We start from the raw sequence: 12789 nt of genomic DNA on the forward strand, positions 1-12789 counted from the left end.
CCGTCTAGGAGGAGAAGCGGTAACGGTAACATGGCGGCGGAGCCGGCGGAACGGACCGGACGGGACCGAAACCATGAGTACCGCCAGCGCTAACGCTGGTGGTAAATTTTTTTGTTCAAATTTCAAAATAGTATCTCGAAATTTCGAGATAATTTTTTTTTCTACATATGGCACCAGTGGGCTTCCGTACATTTTCCTTTCACCACCAATATGTACTTTTTGATACAGCGTAACTCGAAAACCGTATGGAATACAAAAAAACCGAGACCACCTCCAGTGTTGGGCTTTACATGCTCTACAAAATGCAAAAAAGAATGGGTCTCTAGCATTAACGGTTCCCGAATTAGAGACAGTTTTCAGTTTCGGTATCTTATGGCCGCTACTCCTGTGAAAATGCACCGATTGACCCCAAATTCACGGAGATGAAAGATGACCTGAAGGGTAACACTTTCCAATAATATTATTGGTTAAGTCTGTGTGGTGTCTGAATAACAGGGCAAAAAATTTTTTTTTCGTAAAAAATTTCATTTTTTTGAAAATTTTGGCCCATTTGACCTTGAAGTAAAGGTCAAAGGTCAAATCCGAGGGTATATTTGAAATCTACACATATGACTTTTGGAAAGCCGTCTGTAGAAAATTTTCCCGTAACTCCTTCCGTAGGGTAGATAATTAGCATTTAATTTTGCCATTTTTGGACAAGGGTGCATTGCAATGAGTGCCACACCCAGACCCCAATACCGACAAAGCCCAAATTTTACGTGGAACGAGTTGAGATTATAGGTGACCTAAATCCATGAGATGGGTATGGGGGGCCTTACCGTCTAGGAGGAGAAGCGGTAACGGTAGCCGTCCGGCGGAGCCGGCGGAGCCGGCGGAACGATCCGGACGAGACCGAAACCATGTGTACCGCCAGCGCTAACGCTGGTGGTACAATAAAAAAGTGTGGCCTAAGCTGTTCACACCCACAAATACATAAAATACTTTCTGACATAGAGCAAACTTTGCCCAAAATTTAATCCATCTATTTAAAAAAATTCTAACAAATACTTCATCATAATTCTATAACATAATGAGAATGTAAAAGTCTATTATGCATTTTATATCTTTCATCCATTTTCTGGATTAGACATTCAACTTCACAACAACCTCAACCAGGGAAGCCATTTAGTGAATAAGTCAGAAAATATGACATGGGGCAAAGGGGGACACCTAGGTCAATGATATTTTTGACTCCCAAAAAGTCAGAAATCCACCGAGAATCGGTAAAAATGTCAACACTGCTCACCTGGTGATTCATAATGGCGCGCATGCACATGATGCACACGTGCACGTCGTCACGCGCCTCCCCCATGTTCAACTTTGATGATGGTGCCAGGCTACGACTCCTGCGCGGACTTTTGTATTTGTTATTCTGTTGGCGTGCACTCATGGTGCGACCCGTGTTTCGCTGGAAGCTGCTGCTGATTTCGCTGTCGTCCAGTGTGGAATTGTGCATCAGCTGTTCTCTCCTGTAATATTGCAAAAAAGTGCTTGGATCAGAAAATTTTGCTAAAATAATCTTTCTAGCCAATTCATGATCTAAGAATCTACTGAAAATACTTACATATTTAAAATTTCATTATGTATTTTCTTTTTCATGTGTAGTCTTGTGATTATGTTATAAGTTTAAACTTCTTAATTTCTACACTAACTTGAGCTGAACCTCAGAAAGCTTTTGACCACCATGGTAACTTTCCTCATTGTGTGTTTTATGTTACATTTAAACCGATTTTTTAAGAAACATTGCCCTTAAAAGAAACTGACGCCAATGAAAACAATATCTCATTGGCATAAGTAACAACTGTTTTACACTTATCTATACCTCATCATAAGCTGTGTATAAGACAAATAGTCCACCAGAACGTCCAGCCCTTTATTATCCTCCCCCAGGAACTCTCTCACCCATCTGAAATGGCAAAATGTAAAAGGTACTAATAGATGTAAATACATCACAAGGCACAATGGAAATGAAATGATAAAGAGGTAAATTGTTTCTAGAGCCATTAAACCGGCAAGGTGGGATCACTCCTCTCGCCCCAGGAGGGGCACTCCGTTAGATCAAACCATCTGTTTCAATCCTCCATAAAAGGGTCTTGATCATGACCCGACCATTTTAAGTCCTCCAAAAATTTGTCTTTAAAATCTTCCTTTTACAATGATAAATTTAAAGTTCTAGGTCTTTAATTTTTAAGTTTTAATTAGGAAACTGAGATTAAAGACTGTCTACAGATTAGGCCACAGGATTTCATGGGAACAATGAAAGGTTTTGGAAAAAGGGAGTTCTAAACATGAGAACAACTACCGTACAGTAGTGGTCTCCATCTCTGTGTAGACATTTGAGATTTTTACATCTCAAAGTATCACAGCAATTCTTTTTCTTTCTCTTCTTTTTTTCCTAAACTTATTCCTGTTACAATTTTTTTCTTTCAAATCTTTTCAATGGACTCTTTTAAAAGTTTACAAGAACAATAAAACAAAAGAAAAAAATGTGGTAATTAATATGTTGCTTTTTATAAGTATGCTATATATGGTGATGATTGTTAAAAAAGTGCTTAACTATCAAACATAATATGTCATTGCTTAACTTCAAAGGTATGGGTTGAATTCAGTCCTGTAGAATATCAGCACATTTCTAAATTTCTCTGACCTACAAAGTGCTCTCTGCCTGCCTCCTTTTATTTGACTTGACAGCAATGGACTGTGTGTGTGTGTGTTTCTGTGCATGAGAGAGAGAGAGAGAGAGAGAGAGAGAGAGAGAAAGAGTAGGTACTGAAAATGTGTGCTTGTGAAGGGGGGGGGGGGCTGGAATTGAAAGCAGCCAACACTGAACATACAGAGCTTCTGATGAAAATGACAGAAGCCATGAAATTTTAAAAACCCACAAGAAAGAACTTAACATCCACTCAAAATGTGAAAATGTCATTATTTCATACGCTTACAAGTCAACCCGTGACCTATATAGAGATGTATAGGGGAAGTAGATTTCAAGTCAACACAAATTTGGGTGCATTCAAAACAAGCTGATCCATGTCCATGGTCTAACTAATCCCTGGATCAAATGTGGCCACTTGAAAACTTGCTGCATAATCACCTAACAGACACTGAGGAGATCCCCCATGGGGATTACGTAGTATATTTGACCCCAGATCCGTTAGTCCTCGGATCAACTTTGGTTGTGAATGCGCCCCTTGACAACAATCCAAGGACTCTGGGGGAAGAATAATGTGGCTTGTTATGAGTCAGCAGGAATCCCATGTCTTGCTCCATGAGATTTCCGCAACACACTAGTTTTTTTTTTCTTCCTCAGCCTCGCGTGACCTTCACATATGCAGTTAATATTCACCCAGTGTTGTAAGAGGACTTACATTTTACTAATTTAAAAAAATCTCATTTGATAAGACTGCAATGCTTTTATAATTAGCTTACAGAGGATGGGAAAATAGCATCAGGAAGTGTACTGGATGATATTTCTTCTTGAAATAAAGTTGAAAGATGGTAAATTCATCACAAAGGCATTATGCACTCAGTTAAAGTGTAATTTCTTTGAAGTTCCTTGTGCTCTAATGATATTCAAGAAAACCACCGAATAAAAAAAAAAACTCTTGAGAATGAATCAAGAAAAAGGCACAGGAAGCGAAACTTCTAAATTGCAAACTTTTCCACCTGCTTAAAATATACATTTTTTTCATCTTCCTCATTTTTTTAAAATTATAATTTCTATAAATGTATTGGAAATTCTTTTATATCAATCTGTCTGTACTTCTGTCTTAATCTCTAAAGATTTATTTCAGTTACTTTCCTACAGTCATTAATTTATTATTTCATTAATTTTATTTATTTCTTTTTATTATTTCCATTTAATTATTTCATTTATTTATTTGTAAGCCCTGACGTGACTATCATGTCATCATAACAACCACTGTGTCATCCCCGGAAGACATCAACACATGCCACTGTGTGAACTCAGGTAAACCCAGTACACAACACTACCTACCACCTGTGGGCGCATTTACAGATCAGCTATGACACACTGACTTAGCAGTAGGCTTTGTATTTGATTTCTTATCATAAGGAGCCTTTCTATATATATATATATATATATATATATATATTGCTTACTCTTTTCTTCTTTCCTTCATTTTAGGGATCTATTCCTGAATACCCGAATAACTGAAAAATGCTTTATACTATGTCAGGTTCTGATGATGATTGAAAATCACATTCTGGGAGTGGTTTCCCTATAGTTCTTTCTCCCGAAAATTAGTCTAAACTTTTAAATAGATCAAATTTTGGTCTTTTTCAGTTCAAGATATATCCACAGGAGTCCACTTAAATGTTCAATATTGGTAGGATAAATAATTAGCCAGGCATGTCTTTTTTTCTTATAAAAACAGGGACAATATTTCATTAAATTGTCCTGTTAATGATTATCCTTGGGTCAAATAGAATAAAACTATAGTTTAAAAGATAAATATTTCATTTTCAGTTGACCATTTTAAATACATGATACAGTGAGCTAAAACTGAACTATGTTAGGCTGTCACAAATGGATTGGTACTGTGTCTTAAAATGTCAGCTGTGATTTTCCTTTGTACTACCTCCCAGCTTTAGGATGGCTGAAGAACAATCAGATGCAGAGACAGTGGACAGATGTGTTAGGTAATGAGATTTACAAAGACGCAGTCATTCCTCAATAAATTTGTACATCCCAAATTTATGTCCACAATATACAGCCTGTGATTTAAATGGCAGTGGTTACAGTGCCTTTAACAGGGTGGAGATGCTTTATATAATTTATATATTGTGGAAAACTTCCCCAAATTCACCAAGATAAAAATATTGGTCACTTGGCTCAATTTATTACTACTAATTAAGACAAAAAATCTTCATGACAGAGTGCATAAATTTACAAAAACAATTTTGTACAGTCAAAAGAAAGCCGAATGACTTAATGAAGACATTGTGTACATTTATAGTCACAAGAATGAAGACAAAATATTCATTTTATGACAACAGTCAAGAAATAAAGGACAAAGGTATCATTATATAGTCAAACAAGAAACTTAGAGCGGATTCTCAATGAATTAAGCCAGGCTTTACAAAGCCGGTGTCCTAAAAATGGCGGACGTACATGAAAGAAAAACCGCCTAATCTTTTAATAGTCTCTCTGCCTCCCCACACGTCATCCCTGCGGGGTACAGTAATTAAATCGCGTCTCCGTTCGCCATGCGGAAGCTACCTGAGAAATATTAAGTGCGCATGCTCATCAGTTAAACTCGTGGTGAAGAAAGCATGGCGGCTGAAGGCGATCGAAGGAAAAAAGCTCTTCTGTTCTATTATCTTTGAAAACAGAGACGAAAAAGGAATAATTTGGCCTGTAGAGCAGCAATGAATCGACTATCTACGGAGATAATATCACCAGATATATTCACGGAAATATTAATGTTCGGAGCCGAGATTTAATTAGGCCTACTGTACCCCGCAGGGACGACGTGTGGGGAGGCGTGTGAGAGGCGGAGAGACTATTAAAAGATTAGGCGGTTTTTCTTTCATGTACGTCCGCCATTTTTAGGTCACCGGCTTTGTAAAGCCTGGCTTAATTCGTTGAGAATGCGCTCTTATAGTGCCATTATATATCATTTCAGTTGTGAACTCATAGGGTACATTCACAATGAGACCCTCACACTACGTAGTTCGAATTAACTCTGAGGAGACTCTTGCTGAATACTAAATTAACTCTGAGGGGACTCTTGCTGACTACTATCAGATTAACATACCTCCTCTCGTTTTCAATAAACTCACAGAGCTTCACCAGCTTTTTTGTATATTCTAAATAACCCCAACAGGAGACCTGTTATGTTTTCATCTGACTGCATTAATCAACGTCCCTGCAGAGTTGGGTCGAACTACCTAGTACAATACTTTCATTGTGAACACACCCATAAAGACAATAAAAGTATACTTACTCTATGTGATTGGTTCTTAGTGAAATCTCCAAATCTCGGAGGACCTGCGTTGAGGTGGCGTCACCAAGCATTTTACGCTTCTAAAATAAATAAAAACAGTCCAATAAATATAAAATGGTAAAAGCATATCTTAATCATCATCCATTAATAGTAACTGCTTTTGGACTGAAACTGATACTGCTATTGGAAATCATTGGAATTTTCTAAAAGAAGAAATTCATTCAGAGCATCATTCTTTATCTTGATTTGATGACATCTAAGTAATTTCATACAAAATTGTTAAAAAGAAGTAAATTCCTTTTGTTACGCTTCATTTCCTCCTCTTATTTATTGTTTAAATTTGTTTCATTAACAAAAACCAATCCTGCTGCCTTTATCATGAATGCAAACCCATTTACGCTGTATGGAAGTAATCTCTATCAAGTTTTTTTTTTTTTTTTTGATTTTCAAACTGCATTGTTCAAATTTCTTATTCAATTAACAGGTCTCTATAAAAACAACTGACACTATTTCAATATACTATCAAGTACATTCATTAGAGAATTGACAAAAAATTCTCCTGATTCATGCAAGTAACAAGTCACAGTTCTTATGTTTTCCCATTTCAGCATGCAAGTTATATGATACTAGTTCATGTTATGAAAAATGTGGGTTTTACATGCAGGTTCAAAGCCAACTCTCCCAAAGGTTTTGTCTACATCCATATAGTTCAAACAAACTGTTAACACATAAATAAATAATGTATTTATTATAAATTAATAAACAAATTAATTAATTAAACAAATCAACGGTGAAACTAGAGGATCAGAGAGGCGATACCGCCTCCGAATATTGTACCACCAGCTGGAGCAAGAGCATTCGTATAGACCCCCACATATACAAAATAAGGAACACAGCCACCAGTCTTGTGCTTGACAAGCTGTAAAAATGCAATCAACAAGAATTTTCAAAATATGCAAAAAATATATATATTACTAAAAATGGTACAATCAAAGTTAAGTTCATCGTAAGGTAGGTCAAAGGTCAATTCCAAGGTCACAGTAAATTGCCAGTATATGACTTCCTATTCAACTTCAATAGTAACTATGGGCCTATCTCTGCCAGGTTTGGAGTTAAAAGAGAAAGAAATTAGCAGAGTTCAGTTCATGATAATAAGTAGGTCAAAGGTCAATTTCAAGGTCACACTTAGATTGCCAGTATATGACTTCCTATTCACGTTCAATAGTAACTATGGACCTATCTCTGCCAGTTTTGGAGATAAAGGGGAAGCAAAATATGCAAAGTTCAGTTCATGGTGAAAAGTAGGTCAAAGGTCAATTTTAAGGTCACTTTTAGATTGCCAGTATATGTCTTCCTATTCAACTTCAATAGAGACTATGGACCTATCTCTGCCAGTTTTGGAGATAAAAGGGAATCAAATTTTGCAAAGTTCAGTTCATGGTGAAAAGTAGGTCAAAGGTCAATTTTAAGGTCACATGTAGATTGCCAGTATATGACTTCCTATTCAACTTCAATAGAGACTATGGACCTATCTCTGCTAGTTTTGGAGATAAAAGGGAAGCAAAATTTGCAAAGTTCAGTTCATGGTGAAAAGTAGGTCAAAGGTCAATTTTAAGGTCACATTTAGATTGCCAGTATATGTCTTCCTATTCAACTTCAATAGTAACTATGGACCTATCTCTGCCAGTTTTGGAGATATAAGGGACTAAATGTTATAATTTTGGAGTTACCATAATGTGCCATAAATTTCCTACAGAAAAAATTAATCAAAATAATGAAAAGGTCATTTTGGTCAAAATTCTTGAAATGGGAGGTGCTCTGAAGTTCCAGATGTTCAAATTTGATGAAATAATGTCATTTTTGACCACAAGTTGTCTGCTTTGCCAAGCCTTATGTTTTATTTTTCCGGAGTTCAAAATTTATTATCCATTACCGTACTGCACATTTTGCTTTCACCACCAATATGTACTTTTTGATACAGCGTAACTCGAAAACCGTATGGAATACAAAAAAACGGAGACCACCTCCAGTGTTGGGCTTTACATGCTCTACAAAATGCAAAAAAGAATGGGTGTCTGGCATTAACGGTTCCCGATTTAGAGACAGTTTTCAGTTTCGATATCTTATGGCCGCTAATTCCGTGAAAATGCACCGATTGACCCCAAATTCACGGAGATGAAAGATGACCTGAAGGGTAACACTTTCCATTAATATTATTAGTTAAGTCTGTGTGGTGTCTGAATAAGACCGCAAATAATTTTTTTTTCAGCAAAAATTTTGTTTTTTTGAAAATTTTGGCCCATTTGACCTTGAAATAAAGGTCAAAGGTCAAATCCAAGGGCATATTTGAAATCTACACATATGACTTTTGGAAAGCTGTCTGTAGAAATTTTTCCCATAATTCCTTCCGTAGGGGAGATAATTAGCATTTAATTTTGCCATTTTTGGACAAGGGTGCATTGCAATGAGTGCCACACCTAGACCCCATTACCGACAAAGCCCAAATTTTACGTGGAACGAGTTGAGATTATAGGTGACCTAAATCCAAGAGATGGGTATGGAGGCCATTACCGTCTAGGAGGAGAAGCGGTAACGGTGACTTGGCGGCGGAGCCGCAGGAGCCGCAGGAGCCGGCGGAGCTGGCGGAGCCGCAGGAGCCGGCGGAACATACGGGTCGGGACTAAAACCATGTGTACCGCCAGCGCCTACGCTGGTGGTACAATAAGCTGTCATTTTTTCTAAAAATGCAAGTATCCTTGTGAGCTTGAGAGCTATATTTTATACTCATGTACAAAGAGGGGAATGTCATGTCGGACTATCATCAAAACGATCAAAATAGTTTATCAAAACCTCATAATACAGTCACAGTAGTACAATGGAAGCTACATGTATATGGCTGTTCATTCTTAATAGGATCATCCAATGACCTTGCTACCACCAAAGGTCACCAGAGATTAAGTATTGTAATATTTTGCAGAGTGTATATTTTTGAAGAGTGTATATTTTTTAAGAAATGAGCCACACTAGTGGTAGCTAGTAACACTGAGATTAGGGTAACACTGAGAGTGCATTGCTGTGTCACAGATAAATATACATAAATGCATACATATAAACAGACAAGAAGAAGGACAGAAAGAGAGGGGCGTGGGAGGGGGGGGGGGGCACTTGCATTCAACGGTCACATAACAGAACAGTATACAATACAGTAACAATACAGACAAGCAAAACAGTACATAACAGGTTAAGGACAGGTAACAGTGACGGCAATGGTACACAAAGAATGTCCATAACATATAACATTATTCTCTACATATGTTATAGAGGTATTGTACATACATTTGCAATGTTATGTGCAATATAACAATACATAACAATACACATTACAGTTCACACAACATTACAGATACACAGAGAGTGAACATGTATATATCCTTATGTATTCAAAGCATGTATAAAACAACGATCCACAAAATTTAAAATAAAGATGTTTATTATTTTTATCATTATCACTATAAGTTCTAATGATTCGAAGGCACTAGACAACTATTTGGCTTAAAATAAGGTTTAAAAATTATTTGAAAATTACTGCTACAGGGAATCCTATGAAAGCATATCAGTTTACATATTTTTACACAATGTACAACATCAAGTCATGTGACTGTCAGGTGACTATCATGTGACAACAGCAAAAGCTCACCTCATTGTTACAAATCCAGGCTGTCAACTAATGATGTGAAGGAAAGGATAGGTGAATTAGTGAGACTGACAACACAGCTTTTTTTTTATGAACTACATACTAGATATAGCTTATTGTATTGTAAAACCCTTCAATAGAAGAATAAGTGCGAGTGGGTGAGTGAGGAGTGTGGAAATAAACAAATAATTAAACAAACAAACAAATAAGAAAGGTTACGCTTAGCATGCACTTTTGTTTCTGCAAAAAAATCTGGTTATATAATCTGAATTCTTGAAATTAAATTTTAAAGCTGAAAAAAATCTGACAGCCAACTAAAAAATTTAACCTATATAAGCTGGGGTAGCACTAACACTCGCCAATTTAGCCAAATGCTAAAACTGACTTAAATTGGCTAAAGAAAAAAGGCCTGATTTGACTTGTTTTAGCCAAATTCTAACCATTTTGATAAGAAATTGACAAAAATGTGGTGATTTGGCTAAGCAAAAAAAACTGCTAGCGCTACCCCAGATAAGTAAACTAGGACTGAGTTATAAATGGATGTAACTTAGGGGCAAATTCAGGGATAATATCCATTTACTAATAACTACATGACCTATGGATCAAATCTTTGCTCTGTCTCATGCTCAGATTAGTGTAATTCTTCACAGATTGGCAAAAAATCCATGCATGTTCTTTACAACAAGAGTTATTATGGCTAGCACCTTCAGGCGCAAAAAAAAAAAAAAAAAAAAAAGCATGAAAAACATTTAAACTCTACAAGTGAAGGTGGCATTCTTACACTTCAGACCTACAATTTGTTATCTATCTCTGAAATGATTAAACCAATTTTCTTTCTGACTGCTTCAGTAACTTTTGACACCAAAAATTCCCCTGGTGGTAGGATCATCTTTTATGGTTGAAGAAATACAGCTGAACACCCCTCTCTCTCCCTTTAAAAGAGAGGAAGTATTTAATTTCTTACTGTTTTTTTTTTTTTTTTTTTTTGGTGGGATAAAGAGTGTCATGGGAAATATAAGATCTATAGATGGAATGACGCACTACTCTCTCTTTCCTCCAACACCATTTTCCTTTCACTTTATGATTTCCATTTTATTGTTCTGGGTATCATTATAATCACACTGACACACAACATACACAACTGAATCACCTAAAATTTTTGTTGTGCAGTTTTTATCTATTATTCTTTCTTCTTGATCAAAACAACAAACTGAAGTAATTGAACCTGACACGTGATTTTTTACACCACCTCAATCTTCATCCTTCATTGAAAACAAATCTTAAAAACACCTTCAAATGTGAAGCAACCTACCTGCTTTGAACATCCAGTTCTAGTTTGTATAATTTTTCTAAACCTGTCACACATATCAATTTTCAAGCACTGACAAATACACAACAAGACTACTAGCACTAAGGTATCAACTTGAGAAGCAAGACGGGGTTTCGTTTTCACAAAAGAACTTTAAATCAGCAATTGAATTAAAGCTTAATTTTTGTGAAATGGTCCCCATGTTCCAAGATGGCAAAGGAATTGCAATGTACTCTCAAGTTCCAAACAGTAAGATTAGTTTTTTTCCTGGTTTTTTTCCTCACAGACGCGTCTTCTTCCCACGGTAGGATTATTCATTTTTCCAAAAAATTTCATACAATGCAAATATTTGGACAGCAGAATTATTTGGAACTTCAGAGTAGTTAAAATTCTAGGCAACACCTACCCGTGAACTCCTGGAGGCCGAGGAAGGATCCAGATAGGTCCTCAGAATGTCCAGGTAGTATTTGGGAGGCTGTTTGGCATGGACACGCTCCTGGAAATTCATGGAAAATCAAGGTCATTGAGTGCATTCAGAACAAATCATCTGCAAATTTGGAAATTTATGAAAATCACCCTAACTGTTTGCATTCAGAACCAGTTGTTCTTGTGGACTAACAGATCAAATATGGCTGACTCACTTGAAAGCTTACTGCATAATCCCCTAGTAGACACTGAATAGACTAATTGCAGGGAATACCTGGCAAGCTTTTAAGTGAGCCGGCCATATTTGATCTGCAGATCTGTTAATCTGAGGAATAACTTTGGTTGCAAATGCAGCCATTATTCACAAGAACACAACAACACCCTGAGTTTTACAGTTTACTGGGAATTTGAATGGCAGATAATGGAGGTCGGTTACCAGTAAACTCTGAAAGTCAGGGAGGTGAACTCAGGGGGTTAACACCTGATCAATATGTGTGATATTTCTATTATAAAGATATGATGAAAATTGTGTGTATGCCTGTGTGTATTCTACAATTACTCAAATATATGCCAGTTTTTGAAGGAGTTTACTGTGACATATATATAAGTGCACATACACACACGCACACACATACACACACTTGACATTTTTAAAAAACTCCTGTCCCACTGTGGATTAATGAGAAAACCCCTGCACTATGAGAAAACAAAAGAAATACAGCATCTAAGAGACATTCAACTGATCATAACATCATTAACATATAAATTGATCAGCAATATAGCTTATTCAGATAAAAAATCATTTAAAAAGTCTTTAGCACAAAAGATAACACTAGCTGGTATACTATCTAATGAGCCATGAGAACAAATTATGAGAACAATCATCAGGAAAATGAGATCCATTAATCACCAGCCTGTGCCTCCGACATGTTCATTTGGTCATTAACTAGTCATCTGACAAGGCAGCATCTGGCCAGACTGGCAGATCAGATGGTCAACCTGGTCAGCTCTTTGTCCAATTTAATGCATTTACATTAGTCATATATCAATATGATTGACTGCTGAGTGCATTATTAAAAAGTTAATGTATTAGTCCATTTTGAAAAACCATTTCCTCTTTCTTTCTTGGTATTCAGTGGATAGTATATTGTAAATTAATATGGTCATTTAATTATTTATTTAAAAAGTATATAATTTTTAAAAAAAGACGGGGTGGGGAAGGGCAAATATTTTGTCTTTTCTTTTGACAAGACACATTGGTAGGCATCTTAACCATTAAAATTTTCAGAAAAAAGGCTTGCCCAATTTTTTGACAAAAATTAACCAAATACTGCAGAATAACTGAGCATAAAAAT

General features: G+C 36.4%; 1 protein-coding gene across 2 annotated transcripts in view; it reads right to left on the reverse strand.

Moving 5' to 3' along the window:
* The window catches only part of LOC106153143 (formin-like protein 2), a 53619-nt gene that overhangs the window by 29506 nt on the left and 11324 nt on the right, over nucleotides 1-12789 (reverse strand). The window contains exons 3-7 of one of the 2 annotated variants that reach the window (XM_087012881.1): nucleotides 11415-11504; nucleotides 9703-9729; nucleotides 6006-6085; nucleotides 1862-1945; nucleotides 1286-1508 (exon numbers count right to left, since the gene is read on the reverse strand). In XM_087012881.1, the coding sequence (XP_086869007.1) occupies nucleotides 1286-1508; nucleotides 1862-1945; nucleotides 6006-6085; nucleotides 9703-9729; nucleotides 11415-11504 (504 nt within the window). The remainder of the gene's footprint in view (nucleotides 1-1285; nucleotides 1509-1861; nucleotides 1946-6005; nucleotides 6086-9702; nucleotides 9730-11414; nucleotides 11505-12789) is intronic. The other variant, XM_087012882.1, reaches the window with a different exon arrangement.

This window comes from Lingula anatina, chromosome 5 (assembly GCF_051362555.1).
Source record: "Lingula anatina isolate TDL-2025a chromosome 5, LinAna3.0, whole genome shotgun sequence".
Classification (NCBI taxonomy): domain Eukaryota; kingdom Metazoa; phylum Brachiopoda; class Lingulata; order Lingulida; family Lingulidae; genus Lingula; species Lingula anatina.